Here is an 18,863-nt window from a genome sequence, read left to right as displayed (position 1 = left end):
CCATTTTACTTTATTATAAAACAGTCTCCCTTTGTGGCATTGCAACTAGAGCATTATATTGACTTTTTTTTCTTTCAAAGCCGGCGCTGCGGCTCAATAGGCTAATCCTCTGCCTTGCGGCGCCGTCACACCGGGTTCTAGTCCCGGTCGGGGCACCGGATTCTGTCCCGGTTGTCCCTCTTCCAGGCCAGCTCTCTGCTGTGGCCAGGGAGTGCAGTGGAGGATGGCCCAAGTCCTTGGGCCCTGCACCCCATGGGAGACCAGGATAAGCACCTGGCTGCTGCCATCGGATCAGCGCGGTGCACCAGCCGCAGCGCACTGGCCACAGTGGCCATTGGAGGGTGAACCAATGGCAAAGGAAGACCTTTCTCTCTGTCTCTCTCACTGTCCACTCTGCCTGTTAAAAAAAAAATGATTTATTTGAACAGCAGAATTAGAGGCAGAGAGAGAGGTCTTCAATCCGCTGGTTCACTCCCCAAATGGCTGTAACACCACAGCACTGGCCCCAGTAAAAGGTTTTAAAAGGCATGCTTGGAGCAGGTGTTGTGGCATATCAGGTAAAGCCACCGCCTGTGATGCCAGCATCCCATATGGGCGTGTTTCAGGTCTCAAATGCTCCACTTCCGATCCAGCTCCCTGCTAATGCACCTGGGAGAGCAGCAGAAGATGGTCTAACTGCTTGGGCCCTGCTGCCCTTATAAGGGCCCTGAATGAAGTTCCAGGAGGCTCCTGGTTTTGGCTTGTCCCAGATTTGGCTGTTGCAGCCATTTGGGGTATGAACCTATAAATAAAAAATTCTTCCTTGGGCTGGCGCTGTGGCTCACTTGGTTAATCCTCTGCCTGTGGTGCCGGCATCCCATATGGGCACCAGGTTCTAGTTCTGGCTGCTCCTCTTCCAGTCCAGCTCTCTGCTGTGTCCCGGGAGGGCAGTGGAGGATGGCCCAAGTGCTTGGGTGCCTGCACCTGTGTGGGAGACCAGGCGGAAGCATCTGGCTCCTGGCTTCAGCTAGGCGTAGCTCCGGCCCTAGCAGCCTTTTGGGGGGTGAACCAATGGAGGGAAGACCTTTCTCTTTCTCACTTTCTAACTGTCAAATAAAATTAAAAAAAAAAAATTCTCCCTTTCTGTCATTCTGCCTTTTAAATAAGATATTACATGGATAAAAGCAAAAGAAGGTAACTGAAATGACACAGCACAGATGGAAGATGGGGCAAGCATTCGGCGAGGCCATTAAGACTCCAGCTAAGGGGGTGGGCGTCGTGGCACACCAGGTTAAGGCACCACTTTGACGCCCACACCCCATGTCACAGCACATGGGTTCAGGTTCTGGCTCTGGTTCTGATCCAGCTTCCTGCTAATGTACACCATGAGAGTAGCAGATGATGATTTAAGTACTTGGGTCCCTGCCACCCATGTAGGAGACTCAGACTGAGTTCTGAGCTACTGCCTCCAGCCCAGTGTTGCCTAGCTGTTATGGTCATCTGGGGGGTGGACCGGTGAGTGGAAGATCTGTCTCTCTGCCTTTCAAATATCAATGACAAGAACAAAGTCCCGAGGGATTCATGAACCCACAGAAGGGCTTCTAACTTAGTAAGTCTAAGGCCCAAGAATTCGCATTACTAACAGGCTGATTCTGCAGGCCTGAGGGGAGGACAGTGTCACACTTTGGAAAACCATGGGCCTTGAGCCAAGCATCCAGCGGCAGGCAGATGCTGAGTAATTTTCCAAGAGACTAGAAGGATTCAGAGGAGCATTTTGGCGGGGGGGGGGGGGGGGGGGTTAAGGTCCTGGATGGACCCTGCCAGAGGAATGATGGGAAATGAAAGAATTGAGTGTTCTAAGGGTCACTGAAGTGAATCGCATCTGGCAAAGCCTGGAGCCTACAGGGCAGCCCCACCAAAGTGAAGATCTGGTGTCTGTCAAGTTTTCGTCCCCTTCACTAAAACACATGAAAGGTGTTCACTTACAAGGGAAAAGGCTTACGTTCCCTCTGTTGTGGTTCATAGTTCAAGACCAGTGGGCCCTGTGCTCTGGAGTCTGAGGGTGGTGCACGGTGGAATGCACACAGGGGAGGCGTGGCATGGTAAGCCAGGAGGCTGAGAACCAGGGAGCACACCCCTCATCCACCCTCTGTGGGTTCTTCCTTATAAAGCCCTCTCAATTCCATTATGGGATTCCTAATCAATCCAGTCACTTTCCAAGGCCCACCTTAGACAACATAACTGGATTAAGTTCCATCCTTAATCCATTAACACGAGATTCTGGGGATCAATCTCTCAAAGCAAGGGCTTGGGACTGCCACTGTGGTACAGCCGGTTGAGTGTCACTTGTTACCCCTACATCCCCTAACAGGGTGCCATTGTGTTCCGGCTGCTCCACTTCCAATCCAGCTCCAGCTCCCTGCTAATGCTCCTGGAAAGCAGTGGAAGATGGCCCCTGCTACCCACGTGGGAGACCTGGATGGAGTTCCAGGCTCCTGGCCCAGTACAGGCCGTTCACTGTGGCCATGTGTGGGAATGAACCAGCAGATGGGAGATCTCTGTCTCTTCCTGACACTCTGTATTTCAAATAAAATAAAAATTTTAGACAAAAAAGGCACAGGCCTTTGGAGACACCCAAATGATTATCCAGAGCACAACAGCACGGCTCTAGACACCTCCGGCCCAGGACTGTGTAGGGCTGAGAGCTGCCCCTGGGCCGGCCCAGCCTTTCCTGTGGAGTCCCTAGGGCCATCTCCGCCTGGTGACTTAAGCCCTGCGAGGGGACACTTCACCTGAGGCCCTAAGGCTTGGAAAGCGGCCAGTAGGAAGGCTGCTGATTCTGGGAGAAGCAGCTTGGGAAGAATAAAAATTCCACTAGCATGGAAATTTTACAGACGAACCCCCAGCAACGATCCTTTAGTTTCCCCTTTCAGCCTGCAGGATCAGCGCCCCACACCCCGGTGGCACTGGGTCATGGTCACCTCCAGCAGGTGGCCCCTCCAGGCTGCTGGCGCTGGTGCAGGGGCCGCCTCCACCACCTACACCAACATCTCCAGAGTTCCTGACCCTCCATGCCTTAGCTTTCCCGCTAGCAAAATCCGACAATAGTCCCACAGCGTTCCTGCGGGGCTTCCGTGAGGACACCGGACCCAGGGCGCTCCCTGTAATATCAGCTCTGATTCGTCATGCAGTCTACCACCGGTCCACGTCAGTGCCGGAGACGCGCGCGCTCTTTGCCGCGAGCCGCACTACTTTCTGGGTTCTCACGGCGCCGGGGCGGTGGACGACTCTGCCGCGTAGCGCAGAGACGCGGCCGGCGGAACGGTCCGCGCAGCTGCAAAAGGGCCTGCAGCCGCGAGCGCCGCGGGAGACCTTGGGTTCGCCCCGCCCCCTGGGGTCAGGGGTCAGGGGTCGCCGCGGGGCGGAGGATCGGCGGCGAGTGGCGGAGATCCCGGGGGCCTGCAGCCTCCTGGACCCATGGCGCCGCCGCAGCGCTGTGCCCTGTGCCGCCAGACCTTCTTCTGCGGTCGCGGACACGTCTACAGCCGCAAGCACCAGAGGCAGCTGAAAGAGGCTTTGGAGCGGCTCCTGCCTCAGGTGAGGCCGCAAGGCTGCTGGGGTCGCGGATGCGGGGCGGTAGCGGGGTGGGCGCCGTCGGTCCCCAGCTGGCCTCTCTCCTGCAGGTGGAGGCCGCCCGCAAGGCCATCCGCGCCGCTCAGGTGGAGCGTTTCGTGCCGGAGCACGAGCGCTGCTGCTGGTGCCTGTGCTGCGGCTGCGAGGTGCGGAAGCACCTGAGCCACGGGAACCTGACGGTGCTGCACGGCGGGCTGCTGGAGCACCTGGCCAGGTGACAGCAGGCGCGAAACGTGGGGGAGCGAGGAAGGGTGGAGAGCGACCCTACAGGCATTGCCAGCCTGGGGCTTAGGGCTGCCTGTTCTAGGTGGGAAAGCCCGCTCGGGCGGCCCCCACCCATCACGTCCCCTTAGTCTCATGTTATTGGGAGAAGATAGATTGGAGATCTAGACAGACCTGGCTACAGTGTTCCTCTCAGCCTTGCCAGGGCGGAAAACCAGGTGTCGGTTGGTTACTTACCACCTGCGGAAATATCTGACGACTGTTTTATTATCTGTAGCTGAGGTCACTAATCCTCTCCATTCTCAGCCCAGAACACAAGAAAGCGACCAACAAATTCTGGTGGGAGAACAAGGCTGAGATGCAAATGAAAGAGAAATTCCTGATCTCTCCCCAGGAATATGCACGGTAGGTCTCTGGTTAGGAAAAATGAAGTAGCAGAGTGAATTCTGGATCGCTTGTCTTGTGTGGGAGCTTCCTCTAATGATTGGAAAATTCAGTGTCTGCCTAGCACTTAACTGTTCTAGGCCGTGTATTGTAGACAAAAGGGTGGTAAGAATTGAGGTGCATAATCTAGTCGGGGAATGGGATTTGGCAGAGAACACTATAATAACAGTGTTATAATCAACTACTGGAGTGCTACGTGTAAGCGCAGAGAATACTGACGTCCTTTAGGTACAGAGAGGCTGTTTACCGTGTGTAGGAACCTGGTGCTCACCCAGTGCCCACTTTGAATAGTTTTGGACGCTATAACTGCTCTCCGGAGGGCAGCTGATGTGCGGGAAGCAAACTGGCCCGCAGGAGGGGTGTGAGCTCTGCGCAGCTTCCGAAGAGCACACACAGCCTCTCTGCACCACCCGTTTTGTTTCGTTAGCTGGGAGGCAGAGAGACAGAGCTCCTATCCGCTGGGTTGCTCAGCAAGTGCCCCCGATCGCCAGGACTCAGTGGGTCCGAAGCTGGGTGCAGGGAGCTCAGTCCAGATCTCCCGGCACGGCGGCAGGAGCCCAGTCATTTGGGCCATCACTGCTGCTTCCCAGGCTCTGCATTGGTAGGAAGCTGGAGCTCAGGCACTCTGATGTGGGACACGGGCATCCTAACTGGTGTCTTGGCTGCTAGGCCAGATGCCCACCCCCAAATCCTGGGAGTTGATGAGACACTGTGTGAAGACAGCTTCCTATGGGGGAGGGGGAGACAAGTGGAAGGTGGCTCCATAGCTCCTGTTACAGGCCTCCTGCTGTCAATTTCAGCAGGTAGGAGGCATTCAGCCCTGTGTGGTGGCTGGTGCTATTGCTATAAGGATATGTGCCAGGCTTCCCGGCATGCTGCTGGTGGTGGTGTTACTCTGAAATCTCTTACTGTGTATTGTAGGATGAAACAGTTGCAAATATTTTGGTGTTTTTGGGAGCCAGGGGTTCGACTCTGGAGAAGAAATAAGGAATGGAGGGATTAGAATAGGGAAGTGCCAGTATTCTTGATTTAAAGGGGGAGGAAGGCTTTGTCTTCTCCAAGAGCTGGAGCCATGATGCCTGTGTAGGAATAAGATCTCTGCTAGCGTGTAGCTCTGTGCTTTTGAATTCCGTTGGGTAGTGAAAGAACTCGGGTCTCATTGCAGAACTGGTTGATTTCAGGTTTGGAGCAGGAGCCGGCTTGAAGGGGTTCTCATCAGCCAAATGACAGGAGTAAATGAGAGCGTGATAGCTGGGGCGACTACTTAGTGGGTTGTTTTAATTTATTTTATTTGTTTGAAAGGCAGTTAGAGAGAGGTAGAGAGATCTTCAGTCTGCTGGTCCACTCCCCAAATGGCTACAACTGTTAGGGCTGGGCCAGGTGGAAAGCAGGAACCTGAGACCATCTGGGTCTGCCAAGTAGGTGGCAGAGACCCAAGCACTTTGGGCCACCCTCTGCTGCTTTCCCAGGAGCATTAGTAGGGAGCCGGATCAGAAGTGGAGCAGCTGGGACTCAAATCACTGCTCATATGGGATGCTGGCATTGCGGATAGTAGCTTAACCTACTGCACCACAGTGCCAGCCCCTGACCATATAGTTGTTTATCCAAACCTAATGCTACTTTTCAGATTTATAGGAATACTGATGAGGATTATGCACCAGCATAACTGGATTTCTGGGCAAATGAGGCTAGGTGGTCTCCCTGATTTTAATGTCCTGAATTTAGAAATAACTCCATAATCATGTTTAAAAAAGAGAAAAATGGTGGTTTTTAAAACAGATTTATTTGAAAGGCAGAGTTTCAGAGAGAGAGAGATTGATCTTCCCTCTGCTAGTTCACTCCCCAAATGGTCACAGTGGCCAGGGCTGGGCCAGACTGAAGTCAGGAGCCAGGAGCTTTTTCAGGGTCTCCCATGTGAGAACAGGGGTCCAAGCACTTGGACTTTGGATCTTCTGCTGCTTTCCCATGTCATTAGTAGGAAGCTGGATTGAAAGTGGAGCAGCTGGGACTCGAACTGGCACCCATTTGGGATGTCAGCATCGTAGGTAGCAGCTTTACCCACTACACCACAATGCCTGCCCCAAGTCTTTGGGGCCAATGTTGTGGCGCAGCGGGTTAAGTGGGACTCAGGAACAGGGAACAGACATCAAACCTGGTACTCCAGTATGTGATGAAGGTTATCTTTTTATTTATTTATTTATTTATTTATTATTTTTTTGACAGGCAGAGTGGACAGTGAGAGAGACAGAGAGAAAGGTCTTCCTTTGCCATTGGTTCACCCTCCAATGGCTGCCGCGGCCGGCGCACCGCAGCTGGGGCCGGCGCACCGCGCTGATCCGATGGCAGGAGCCAGGTACTTCTCCTGGTCTCCCATGGGGTGCAGGGCCCAAGGACTTGGGCCATCCTCCACTGCACTCCCTGGCCACAGCAGAGAGCTGGCCTGGAAGAGGAGCAACCGGGACAGAATCCGGCGCCCCGACCGGGACTAGAACCCGGTGTGCTGGCACCACAAGGTGGAGGATTAGCCTAGTGAGCCACGGTGCCGGAGTGATGCAGGTTAAACCTGCATTAAGAGCTAGGCTAAAAGCTCCACCACTGGCCGGCCCCGCGGCTCAATAGGCTAATCCTCCGCCTGCAGCGCCAGCACACTGGGTTCTAGTCCCGGTCGGGGCGCCGGATTCTGTCCCGGTTGCCCCTCTTCCAGGCCAGCTCTCTGCTGTGGCCTGGGAGTGCAGTGGAGGATGGCCCAAGTGCTTGGGCCCTGCACCTGCATGAGAGACCAGGAGAAGCACCTGGCTCCTGGCTTCGGATCAGCACGGTGCACCAGCTACAGCGCGCCACCAGAGCGACCATTGAGGGGTGAACCAACGGAAAAAGGAAGACCTGTCTCTCTCTCTCTATCCACTCTGCCTATCCAAAAAAAAAAAAAAAAAGCTCCACCACTTATAACTTTATATGCCTTTTGATGTGAGACAGGGAGGAGTATATTGTACATTTTTCATTTACTTGAAAGGCAGAGTGACAGAGACCGAGACCGAGACCGATCCTCTACCTACTGGTCTACTCCCCAAACACCACAACAGCCAGGACTGAGGGCCAGGCCAAAACCAGGAGCCCACACCTCCATATGGATCTCCCACATGGGTGGCAAGGCCCAAGTACTTAAGCCATCATCTGCTTCCTCCTCAGATGCATTAGCAGGAAGCTGGGTTAGAACCGGAACAGCACTCCAATATGGGGTGTGCCGCCCCCCATTTGAAGTACTAAAGGAGGTGCTGTATGGCACATATAGCAAGAGGTGCTATATGGCACAGCGGTGAAATCACCACTCAGGACACTGGCGTCCCCCATCGTACTGTCAGTTTGAGTCTCGGCTGCTCTGCTTCCTACACGGCTCTCTGCTAATGCTGCTGAGGAGCAGCAAAGATGGCTCAAGTACTTGAGTCCCTGTCACCCACATGGGAGGCAAGGATAGTTACTGGCTCCTGGCTTCAGCCTGGCCCAGCCTTGGCTGTTGCAGACATGTTAGGAGTGAACTAATGTGTAGATTCTCTCTCTCTCTCTCTCTCTCTCTCTCTCTCTCTCTCTCTCTCTCTCTCTCTCTCTCTCAATAAGCTGCTGCCTGTAACACCGGCATCATATAGGCACCAGTTCAAGTGCTTAGGCCCCTGCACTCATATGGGAGACCTGGTTGGGGTTCCAGGCTCCTGGTTCAGTCTGGCCCAACCTGGGCCACTGGGACTATTTAGGGAATGAACAAATGGATGGAAGATCTCTCTGGCTTTCAAGTAAATAAATCATAGTGGGTAAAGCTGCTGCCTGTGTGCTGACATCCCTTTTGGGCACTGGTTCGAATGCCAGCTGCTCCACTTCTGACCCAGCTCTGTGCCATGGCCTAGGAAAGCAGAATAAGATGGCCCAAATGCTTGAGCCCCTGCACCTTCGTGGGAGACCCGGAAGAAGCACCTGGCTTTGGATCATCTCAGTTCCGGCCATTGGAGCCATTTGGGGAGTGAATCAGTGGATGAAAGACCTCTCTGTCTGCCTGTGCCTCTCTGTAACTCTGTCTTTCAAATAAATAAATACTTTAAAAAAATTTTTTAGAAAAATAAAACATACAATAAAGCAAGCACAACTTCTAAGAAAAACACACACACAAACCAAAACCCATCACTGTCTTTCAAATGAATAAGTTTTTGAAAAGATTTACTTATTTGAAAATCAGAGTTGCAGGGAGGAGCTAGATCTTCCATCCAGTGGTTCACTCCCCAGATGGCCACAATAGCCAGGGCTGGGTCAGGCCAAAGCCAGAGCCAAGAGCTTCATCCAGGTCTCCCAAGCACTTTGGCCATGTTCCACTGCTTTTCCAAAGCTGTTAGCAGGGAGCTGGGTCAGAAGTGGAGCAGCCAGGACTTGAACCAGCACCCGAGTGAGATGCCAGCCTTGTAGGTGGCAGCTTTACCCACTACACCACAACACTGGCCCCTAAATAACTTTTTTTTAAGGATAAGTGATTTTCTCAAGGGTGGTAATGCTGTTGTAATTGTACAGAATGTTCCTGTTCTTGGGAGATACATGCTGAAATATTTAGAGTTACATCTCCTGATGTCCAAACCCTTTTTTGTTCTCCAAAAAGGAAGTGTAGGTGTCTGTAAAAGAGGAGCCAGTGGGGCTGATGCTGTGGGGTAGTGGGTAAAGCCACCACCTGCTGTGCCAGTATCCCATATGGGCACCAGTTTGAGTACCAGCTGCTCTAGTTCCAATCCAGCTCTTCTGCTATGGCCTGGGAAAGCAAGTCCATGGGCCCCTGCACCCACGTGGGAGACCTGGAAGAAGCTCCTGGCTTTGGATCTGTACAGCTCCTGCCATTGCAGCTATCTGGGGAGTGAACCAGAGGATAGAACACCTCTCTCTCTGCCTCCCTTTAACTCTTTTAAATAAATCAATCTTAAAAAAAAAAAAAAAAGCAAAAAGAGGAACATAGGTGTTCATTATACTATTGTTTCTGTGAGTTTAATCTCAAATATATATACTGGCTGGCGAAGTGGCTCACTAGGTTAATCATCCGCCTGAGGCACTGGCACACCGGGTTCTAGTCCTAGTCAGGGTGCCAGATTCTGTCCCGGTTGCCCCTCTTCCAGTCCAGCTCTCTGCTGTGGCCCAGGAGTGCAGTGGAGGATGGCCCAAGTGCTTGGGCCCTGCACCCGCATGGGAGACCAGGAGAAACACCTGATCAGATCAGCGCGGTGGGCCGGCTGCAGTAGCCATTGGGGAGTGAACCAACGGTAAAGGAAGACCTTTCTCCCTGTCTCTCTGTCCACTCTGCCTGTCAAAAAAAAAAAATAATAATAATAAAATATATATATATATGAAGAGCTTTTTTTTGTATGTTTATTTATTTGAAGGGCAGAGTTAGAGTGAGATCTTTGATCCTCTGGTTCACTCCCCCAAATAGCTGCAATACCTGGAGCTGGGCCAATCTGAAGCCAGGAGCTTCTTTTGGGTCTCCCACATGGGTGCAGGGGCCCAACCACTTGGGCCATCCTCTGGTGCTCTTCCCAGTCCATTAGCAGGGAGCTGGATCAGAAGTGGAACAGCTGGGACTTGAACCAGTGTCCCAAGAGGATGCTGCAGGCGAGGCCCCCATGAGGAGCTTTCCACAACTGGCTGGGGCTAAGGTTCTGGGCTGAGTGGCTGCTTTTCTTTTTAGATTCAAGAAGTCCATGGTGAAAGGTTTAGATTCCTATGAAGAAAAAGAAGATGAAGTGATCAAAGAGGTACGTTAAAGGGGGGCCTCTGAAGGACCCACCTTGTGAGCCTGTCTAAACCGCCTCTCTCACAGATGGCAGCTCACATCCGGGAGGTGGAGCGGAGCCGGCAGGAGGTGGTTCGATCTGTCTTAGAGGTTGGTCTCACTCGGAGGATCCAGAGCAGTATCCAAAATCCACTGATCCCCAGCTCTCCTAGGGCCAGCATCTCATGAGGCAGCTCTCCCTACTCCATCCCTCATCTGCTTGGCTGGAATTCCTTTCCCTGTGCAGGCCTAGTCAGCGAGTGGGCAGAGCCAGCAGGCAGTGGCCTTCATCTGTCAGTTTCCTTAGGTGCCTGGAGGGCGGGGGCGTGGCCTAGGCGGGCTCTTAAGCATTCTAGACACATGTATTTTTCCTGAATCAAACTCAGCCTCAGACAGTACCAGACCCAGAAGAGGGCTCTTCAGTACCTGAGAGCTGGAAAGGAACAAACAGGTAAGACTGGGAGGGAATCTCCCGTTGAGTTTGACACCTTGGAGCAAACTCTCACCTTTAGGCTACAAGATGGAAGAGAGATCACCTTTGCCACCCCAAGGCCCAGGGACCTCATCTGCCAGCCTGGCTCTTGTTCTTACAGCTCCCAGCAGCCCTCACATGTGGACCTGCCACCAGCTCCAGAGCTTGCCTGGATGGAGCCAGAGCAGCCTCTGACGTTCATTGGCCATCAGGTACAGTGGAAAAGCAAACAGGCCAGGGCCCTCAGGTCCCAGGACGCTGCAGTCCTTCCTCTGCACTGTTCCCTTGTCTGAGACTTTTCTTGCCCACCGTAGAACTTACAACCAGCTTGATAGGGGGATATTTACTGTTAAGAACCCAGAGGCACTCAAACTACCCTCAGGACTCCTATGTACCCATCACTGCGGACACAGAGCCTTACCCTTCCTCCTTTCGCCTCCCATATCTGTTGGGAGAACTCTCCATCCCAAACATACAGAAAATCATTTAAAAAAAATCCTTATTTATTTGAAAAGCAGTTACAGAGAAGGGGGAGGACAGATGAGATCTTCCATCCGCTGGTTCGCTCCCCAATTGGCTGCAACGGTTGGAGCTGGGCCAGTCCAAAGCTGGGAGCTAGGAGCTTCTTCTGGGTCTCCCGTGTAGGCAGCAGGGACCAAGGAGCTGAGCCATCTTGTGATGCTTTTCCAGGCACATTATCAGGGAGTTGGACAGGAAGTGGAGCAGCTGGAACTGGAATCCATAAGGGATGCTAGCTTAACCTCTTACACTACAACACCGACCCAAAAAAAAACTTTTACCACGTGCAATCTCCCCGTGTTCCAGCTGTGTACCCTGCTGCTGCTCCGTTTCTAGATTTGCTGTACTTTCTATTGTAAAGACGAACCACATAAATCTGCAAATGTAGCTTATGGTTAATTCTCTTCAACTGTGCATGCACTTTGTGAGGGCTTGTGAGGGCAGGGCTTATTCACCTATTGGTAATAAGCATTTGACCTTTGGGCAATCGCAGCCTCTTGAGGACAGGACGTCTAAGGATTTATTGTGCTCTTTAATGTCAGCAGAGACGCAAAGTTAGCATCATGGCAGCAGCTGCAGCTACCTTGAGTTTTTCTTTCGAAGTATCCTCTCATCTCCTCTGACTAGAATTTTCTCATTTCCAACTACAGGATGTGCCAGGAGTTGGTAATGTCCACTCAGGTAAGGTCCAGAGCAATGTTTCTAAGATGCATTTTTTAAAAATAAAGATAACTACTGTTAGAACGGTAGAACCACTTTGAAAACCAGTGCTGTTGGCTGGTGCCGCAGCTCAATAGGCTAATCCTCTGCCTTGCAGTGTCGTCACACCGGGTTCTAGTCCTAGGAGACCAGGAGAAGCACCTGGCTCCTGCCTTTGGATCAGTGCAGTGCGCCGGCTGCAGCGCAGCGGCCGCGGTGGCCATTGGAGGGTGAACCAATGGCAAAGGAAGACCTTTCTCTGTCTCTCTCACTGTCCACTCTGTCAAAAAAAAAAAAAAAAAAAAAAAAAAGGCGAGAAACCCAGTGCTGTGATAGAAGCCATTCCATGTGTTACCCAAGAATAAGCAAGCCGGTCTACACAGATCTTCGCAGTAGCTTTATTTATAGTAGGCGGACTGAAAACAATCCAAATACCCAAGAGGTGGAGACTAAACAATGGAGTATCGTCAACAGCAAAGATCATTTTTTGGCAGAGGGGGCCTTCCACCTCCTGGTTTGCTCCCTAAATGCCCACGAAAGCCAGGGGCCCAGCTCTGTCCATGTCTCCTATGTGGACAGCATTGCTGTTTCCCAGGATGCACATTAGCAGGAAATCAGGGGTGCAGCTGATACAGGACTCAGGTCATCTGAGCAGAGTGTTAACCACAGCACTGGTGACTCTCAAAAGACAGGACACACCTCCACAAGCAGCTATGCAAGCCAGTCTAAATGGTTGTCTGGGACAGCTAGGATCTTAATTGGCTGATACTAGGGGGTATCAATCTCATGGTGCAATTTGTGAATTAAGGCTTAACACCTGCTTAATGGGTCGTTCTCTTCCAGGGGCCACACCTCCCTGGATGGTCCAAGATGAGGACTGCAGCTCTGGGAACCAACAAATAGGCCCTTCCTATGAAGAATTTCTTAAAGAAAGTAAGTAGACTAACTGTAGAGGGGCAGGTAGTTCTTTGAGACTCACTTAAAACTTTCCCTATCATTGCAGGGGAGAAACAGAAACTGAAAAAACTGCCCCCGGACAGAGTCGGGGCCAACTTTGACCATAGCTCTAGCACCAGTGCAGGCTGGCTGCCATCTTTTGGCCGAGTCTGGAATAATGGCCGCCGCTGGCAGTCCAGGTATGCGTCCAGTGCCAAACTGCAACCCACTACTCTCTGGAGCCCTCGTCCCTTCATTCTAGTAACTCTCCATTTCCTTTCAGGCATCAGTTCAAAAGTGAGGCTGCCGCAAAGAAGAAACAACAGTCACATAAAGAAAAAACCTAATTGCTCCTGGATACTCTACCAGCTACCCTGCAGCTCAGAGCAAAGCCAACAAACCTATGCCCCAACTAATTCCTTTTACCAAATCCTTTCCTAACTGCCTTTCTCAAGAAACGCAACATCCAACCATTTAATTTAATAAAGTTTTATTTTTTCAAAATGTACAATGCAGTGGACCTGTAAAAGAAAATTAAAATAATGAGGTCATTTGTGAAGTCGATGTGTGCACTTCCCCCACCGGACTCCCGGGCCCTTACCTGCTCACGCATCTTCACCGGCAGCTGGGGCATCTCCCCCCTTGGTGTTTCTGGTGTAAATCACTTGAGCTCTGTGCTTTGAAACCAGTTTGATAAGTCCTAGGGAGAAAGGAGCCACTGAGAACCAGCACGTTTTCTATGCCTTCCCAACATAACTTAGTTTTTGACAGCTTGTTAACAGAAGTAGGTCAGCTTAATTTACATGAATCGCTAACATGAAATGATGGTAATTCGATTCACCAGCTGAATGTTAAAATTGTTTCGGTATACTGCGGGAACCTTGAGCTTCACTATACTGCTGTGACCCACGACGAACTGCTGGCCAAGGCCCCTCTAAGGTAGTATCCATTTCAGAAATAAGTCCTGGGGCTGGCGCCATGGCACAGGTTAATCCTCTGCCTGCGGGCGCCGGTTCTAGTCCTGACAGCTCCACTTCTGACCCTGGGACAGCTGCAGAAGATGACCAATATCCTTGGTCCCCTGCACCCATGTGGGAGACCAGGAAGAAAACTCCTGGCTTCGGACTGGTGCAGCTCCGGCTGTTGGGCCATTTGGGTGTGAACCAATGGACGGAAGACCTGTCTCTTCCTCTTGCTGTCTGTAACTCTACCTCTCAAATAAATAAAATCCTAAAAAAAAAAAATCCTGACCTTTCCAGTGAAAGCACTAAGAGGGCCAGGCCAGCCCAGCCCAATGTAACCCGCAAAAGCAGCCCACATTCCCCACCTTTACTCAGGAGCTCCTGCAGGGCTGCCCTGGCCAGGGACCCGCGGATCTTCAGTCTCTCAGAGACCACGGCTGGAGTTATGAGCTTGTAGTTGGGCACTTCCTTACAGAGCTTGTCGTACGTAGCTTTGTCAAACAAGACCAGGTTATTGAGCTTGTCCCGAACTTTGCCTTTAGACCACTTCTGCTCAGAAACACAAAAAGGAAACCAAGTCAGGCCTCCTGGCAGCAGTCTACTCTCCTTCCCACGCAACCCACGTCAGAGAAGCCGCCCACTCTCGTCAGAGATCAATTCTAGACCCTCGAAGTTAGGGACATGTCCATGAACAGTTAAAACAACCCGCACCACACATCGCAGCGAACGGCTTCCGGCCCCTTCATTTCCAAGCCTGAGCGGCAGCCCCCCACCCTAACACTGGGAAGAGAACAGAGTACTGGGCGACGATGTCCTGAACCCTAGTGTTACATCCCAGAACCCACACCCGACGGCCACGCCGCTGTATCCACACCCCCGTTCCGGAACTCCGAGAGGGCACCCCGGGCTCCCGCTCCTGGAGGCGGCTCACTCCTACCTTCTTTTTGGCCTTGCCTCCAGACTTGTTCACGGGGTCCTTGTCTTTCTTGGCCGACTTTCCGGCATCTTTTTTCTTCTTGTCGTCCTTGGGCGGCTGCGGGAGGGGAGGGCAGGCAGATATGAGAGCAGCCCCACGCTCCCCCACCACTGCAAACCCCCAACGCCGCCGTGGGCAACCCACTACCGAAGCACATGGGTGAGGCGCTCCCCGCGCCCGCGCCGACTCCCAGCGCGGCCGCCCCAGGGACCCTCCCGCCCGACGCCGTCCCCGCCGCGCCCGCGCATCGCCCGGCCCTCAGAAGCCGCCTGGCCTCACGGCCCTGACGCTTACCATAGCGAGGCGCGGAGAGAAGCAGCGACCACCTCAACCTTGCAAGATGTCGGACAAAAAGGAAGCGCCGCTGCCCAACGAGCCCAGAAACCTCCGCCCGCCTGGAGTACTTCCGGGGCAGGGGGCGGAACCTCGCGCGGAGGTCCTGCCCACCGACCCGTAGCGCGACGCGAGCAACGGACTGGCGTAGGCGAGTGCCCCGAACGCTGGCCTAGATTGACACGCACGGCAGCTAGTTGGGAAGCACTTTCAGCGTGATGGCACTGAGAAACAGCACACTGTCAGGTCCCGCCATCGCTCGCACCGAGTGCGCAGGCGCTGCCGGAGGAGCACGCCGCGGTCGGAGGGCCGGGTCACGTGACAGGGATTCCGGGGCGGGGCCGCCGCCTAAGGCGGAGCCGAGAGTCCGGGCGGCGGCAGCCATGGCGATATTTAGCGTGTATGTGGTGAACAAAGCTGGCGGTCTGATTTACCAGCTGGACAGCTACGCGCCGCGGGCCGAGGCCGAGAAGACCTTCAGTTACCCGCTGGATCTACTGCTCAAACTACACGACGAGCGCGTGCTGGTGGCCTTCGGCCAGCGGGACGGCATCCGGGGTGGGCGAGGCTGGGTCCGGGGGGTGGCCCGGCGTGGCTGGGGGCGAGGCGGTGCGGCTGGGTGCCCTATCTCCCTCGGCGGAGCCACGGGGCTGCAGCGTCGCTGACCCTTAGCCTCACCCTGCAGTGGGCCATGCGGTGTTGGCCATTAATGGCGCGGACGTGAACGGCAAGTACACGGCCGATGGCAAGGAGGTGCTGGAATATCTGGGTAATCCTGCAAACTACCCAGTGTCCATTCGGTTCGGCCGGCCTCGCCTCACCTCCAATGAGAAGCTCATGCTGGCCTCCATGTTCCACTCGTAAGTGCCTCCAGCCTTTCTCGCGCCTGTGGACGTGCGCTTGGCTCGTCGCTGTCTGGATTCGTGCGGGTGTGCGAGCAGTCTCCCGAGCGGCAGTGCCTCTCTGCCTCCTCTTGGGCTATCGGCTGTTGAGATTTATTCGTTCATTTGAAAGGCAGAGTTACAGAGGGAGAGAGAGTGGGCCAGACTCCGCTGCTTTCGCAGACTCATTAGCAGGAAGCTGGGGCTAGGACCGGCACCCACCGGGATGAACTATGGGTTCTTACAAAAGGGAAAGCGACTAACCCAATACGCCTGGGTAATACCGGTAGTGGCATGATCTTACTTAAGTCAGTTTCTTTTCTCTGAGCCTTAGGTCCTTCATCTTTGAAGTAAGCCAGTTGAACTAAGTGTTTTAAAATCGTTTCTTGCTCTCAGCTGTGGTAGATGTGCTGGCAAGTACCTAGTTAGACGGCAGAGTAAGCGTGGCACGTACTCAGGCTGTTTATGCATCGATTTTCCCATGAGTGCTTCATGGGAAAGTATGTCACGTATGGGACCCGTGTCCTGGCCCAGCGGGCAGTCCAGGTATTGGGGCCCCTGCCACGCACGTGGGGGACGTCCCAGGCTCCTGGCTTCATCCTGGTCCATCCCCAGTCTCTGTTGTTGTTTAGGGAGTAATCCAGCCAATGGAAGTTCTCGGTCTTCCCTGTCACCCCGCCTTTAAAATAAATACATTTTAAAAATAATGTAATGTAAAATACCTGCAAAGTCCAGATGAATTAAAAAATGTCGACAGTGCTGCTAGGCAGTTGACGCCACCTCTCCTGCCTGTCGCCTCCTCTCCTGTCGCAGGCTGCCCTGTGAAGGCCTCAGCAGGCAGCCACTTTAGAACCCTTTGAGAAACACTCCTGCCCCACAGCTTTGGGGTGCATTCCCCTCTTTGTCTCTTCTGCTTGTAGGCTTTTTGCCATTGGCTCCCAGCTGTCTCCTGAGCAGGGGAGCTCAGGCATTGAGATGCTGGAGACAGACACATTCAAACTGCACTGCTTCCAGACGCTGACAGGTATGTGTCTCCAGGTAGGCCAGAGGAGTAGGTGGTACAGGCTGGGGGAAATCCGGGTGACTCTTGCTTTGGGGGTGGTATCAGCTTTTCCTGGGACAGTCTTTGTTTAGTGACTCCAAAGGCAATATTTAATTTGAAGCAGATTTTATCCACGTCAGCCAGTGTGTTCGGCCTCGGTCATCCTATGTTCAGATTAAACTCACCGTTATCTCATATTGCACACATTTTAGGTGTGTTGTTTCTAAAACAAATTTGAAAGCCAAATGGAAACGGCCTTTGGATCTGGAGTGTCATTGCTTCACTCCCTTAACGCCGGTCACTGAGAGTCGCCTCTGAGTGTGTACCCTTCCCGGCAGTGCTCCCGAGGGATTCTGGGAGTGGAGGTGCATGGCAGAGCTAGGACTCAGTCTAGTCTGGATTGGGTGAAAGGTAGAGTCCCTTACTTCACTTTATGAGACTCTGGTCTCTAGATTCAGTTTTGCCTTTCTCGCTTTATGTAGCAATAAGGATTGCATAAAAGTGGGTTTAGGATAAGTACATTGCAAAAGTGAAAGGGCTGTACATCTCTGTGCTTTGGTAACCATTCCTGGCCTCCCTCCAGGGATCAAGTTTGTGGTGCTGGCAGACCCTAGGCAAGCTGGAATAGATTCCCTTCTCCGAAAAATTTACGAGATTTACTCAGACTTTGCCCTCAAGAATCCATTCTACTCCCTGGAAATGCCCATCCGGTAGGTGCCCCACCCCCAGACACTGGTCAGAGCCATGCGCTGTCCCCAGGGACGACAGCAAGTAGCCCTTTATTTGGAGAATCCAAAGACTTGCTCGGAGTTCATGTCCTCCTTCCAGTGGCGTTCCCACTGACTGCCTCTGCACCCAAGGTCGGGGGAGTCTCAGGCCTCGCTGTTTTCTTATTTGTGTTTCCTGGGCTTGGCTTAGGTGTGAGCTATTTGATCAGAACCTGAAGCTAGCCCTGGAAGTGGCAGAGAAGGCTGGGACTTTTGGACCTGGATCTTGAGCAGAACCTGCATTGGACCCCCCCCCCCCCTTCTGTGATCCTGCAGCAGGGGTCCTGCTGTTTCCATGCTAGTGGAAACCCAACAACTTCGTCAGTGTACTTGAACATGGGAGACTGCTGAGCCTGAAGACATTACTGATCTCCGAGCCTGAACCGTGCTCTCGTCCCTTCTGTAGATATCATGGCCCTACCTCCCACTCTGTACAGGTTATTTATGGAGGAGGTGGCCCACTAACCCTGCAATAAACATTTCTTTGATCTCTTTGTTTGCTCTCCTGATGATCTGGGGGCAAAGGCATGGGATGGGAGGCAGCAATGGTAGGGGAGTTCTGGGCAGAGAACTCTGTCCTGGTAGAAACAAACCCGTCCATCACATGAATGAACATTAGGACTGCATCATGACACTTGGCTCTGGCCCCCGAATTGCTGCTGATCCCGGAGTGTTTGGAGGGTGGTGGTGGCGATGGCCATGATGGGATGTTCACCCAGCACTGACAGCAACACTTTAACAGTCTTCACCCTAGTCCCAGGGGTACATTTGGTTACAAGTAAGATTTAGCAAGGGACAATCTCTGCCTCAGTGTCCCCAATCTAGTTCTGACAGCCTAAATTTGGACCCAGGCTTTCACTGTCAGTGAACTGCTATTATGCTGTTCTTTTCATAAGTGATTTAACTTGCCTGTAGTATAACAGCTGGGTCTCTAAAATGATCATTCAGCTATACAGTGTTGAGCTCAAGGTAGATGAGGCATGAGCCCATCTACACTTGAACTTCCTCTTTCGGGAAAATGGAATTTCTCCCTTTAGGGGTGGAAAGAACAGGTATTGACAGTATTTTTCCAAGCAAATGTCTGTCTTGGCTTATTCCTACCCCCACCCCCTTTAAAAAAAAATAAAATAAAACTTGAGAAACAGGTCTCCCATCTGCTCGTTCACTTCCCAAATGCATGTAACAGCCACCAGCAGGGACTGCA

The 18,863-nt window shown here is 52.7% G+C and overlaps 3 protein-coding genes across 5 annotated transcripts; 2 read left to right on the top strand and 1 right to left on the bottom strand.

Moving 5' to 3' along the window:
• The first annotated feature begins 3,215 nt into the window (after positions 1-3,215).
• On the top strand, positions 3,216-13,206 carry CENATAC (centrosomal AT-AC splicing factor). Its single transcript, XM_002722704.5, has 11 exons — positions 3,216-3,576; positions 3,663-3,826; positions 4,141-4,239; positions 9,989-10,055; positions 10,121-10,183; positions 10,459-10,523; positions 10,666-10,756; positions 11,714-11,744; positions 12,606-12,695; positions 12,766-12,898; positions 12,982-13,206. The coding sequence occupies exons 1-11, from the start codon at positions 3,457-3,459 to the stop codon at positions 13,043-13,045; spliced, it is 987 nt and encodes a 328-aa protein (XP_002722750.2). The 5' UTR covers positions 3,216-3,456; the 3' UTR covers positions 13,046-13,206.
• On the bottom strand, positions 11,027-15,298 carry RPS25 (ribosomal protein S25). Of its 2 annotated transcripts, none has more exons than XM_051837726.2 (5): positions 14,931-15,072; positions 14,598-14,693; positions 14,026-14,209; positions 13,300-13,398; positions 11,027-11,276 (listed from the first exon to the last, which is right to left on the bottom strand). In XM_051837726.2, exons 1-4 carry the CDS (start codon positions 14,931-14,933, stop codon positions 13,304-13,306), a joined length of 378 nt encoding a protein of 125 aa, XP_051693686.1. In that variant the 5' UTR covers positions 14,934-15,072; the 3' UTR covers positions 11,027-11,276; positions 13,300-13,303. The 2 variants fall into 2 exon arrangements, with proteins under 2 accessions (XP_051693686.1, XP_002722751.1); XM_002722705.5 differs by lacking the exon at positions 11,027-11,276 and adding an exon at positions 13,172-13,219 and having other exon boundaries at positions 14,931-15,298.
• On the top strand, positions 15,144-18,153 carry TRAPPC4 (trafficking protein particle complex subunit 4). Of its 2 annotated transcripts, none has more exons than XM_002722706.5 (5): positions 15,144-15,527; positions 15,655-15,829; positions 16,771-16,874; positions 17,476-17,602; positions 17,811-18,153. In XM_002722706.5, exons 1-5 carry the CDS (start codon positions 15,188-15,190, stop codon positions 17,887-17,889), a joined length of 825 nt encoding a protein of 274 aa, XP_002722752.2. In that variant the 5' UTR covers positions 15,144-15,187; the 3' UTR covers positions 17,890-18,153. The 2 variants fall into 2 exon arrangements, with proteins under 2 accessions (XP_002722752.2, XP_051693685.1); XM_051837725.2 differs by having other exon boundaries at positions 15,188-15,527; positions 17,936-18,153.
• Positions 18,154-18,863: the final 710 nt, after the last annotated feature.

This window comes from Oryctolagus cuniculus, chromosome 1 (assembly GCF_964237555.1).
Source record: "Oryctolagus cuniculus chromosome 1, mOryCun1.1, whole genome shotgun sequence".
NCBI lineage: Eukaryota > Metazoa > Chordata > Mammalia > Lagomorpha > Leporidae > Oryctolagus > Oryctolagus cuniculus.
Note: the sequence above shows the minus strand (reverse complement) of the source record. Positions and strands in the feature narration are given on the sequence as shown.

What these genes read in the sequence shown, in the direction of transcription:
- CENATAC (XM_002722704.5), top strand. Translation starts at nt 3,457, where the DNA reads ATGGCGCCGCCGCAGCGCTGTGCCCTGTGCCGCCAGACCTTCTTCTGC. An exon ending in TCTCCCCAGGAATATGCACG is followed by an intron (nt 4,240 to 9,988) that starts GTAGGTCTCTGG and finishes TTTTCTTTTTAG; the next exon opens with ATTCAAGAAGTCCATGGTGA. An exon ending in TGACGTTCATTGGCCATCAG is followed by an intron (nt 10,757 to 11,713) that starts GTACAGTGGAAA and finishes TTCCAACTACAG; the next exon opens with GATGTGCCAGGAGTTGGTAA.
- RPS25 (XM_002722705.5), bottom strand. An exon ending in GAGGCAAGGCCAAAAAGAAG is followed by an intron (nt 14,210 to 14,597) that starts GTAGGAGTGAGC and finishes GTTTCTGAGCAG; the next exon opens with AAGTGGTCTAAAGGCAAAGT. An exon ending in GCAGGAGCTCCTGAGTAAAG is followed by an intron (nt 13,399 to 14,025) that starts GTGGGGAATGTG and finishes CTTTCTCCCTAG; the next exon opens with GACTTATCAAACTGGTTTCA.
- TRAPPC4 (XM_002722706.5), top strand. Translation starts at nt 15,188, where the DNA reads ATGGCACTGAGAAACAGCACACTGTCAGGTCCCGCCATCGCTCGCACC. An exon ending in CCAGCGGGACGGCATCCGGG is followed by an intron (nt 15,528 to 15,654) that starts GTGGGCGAGGCT and finishes CTCACCCTGCAG; the next exon opens with TGGGCCATGCGGTGTTGGCC. An exon ending in TCCCTGGAAATGCCCATCCG is followed by an intron (nt 17,603 to 17,810) that starts GTAGGTGCCCCA and finishes GGCTTGGCTTAG; the next exon opens with GTGTGAGCTATTTGATCAGA.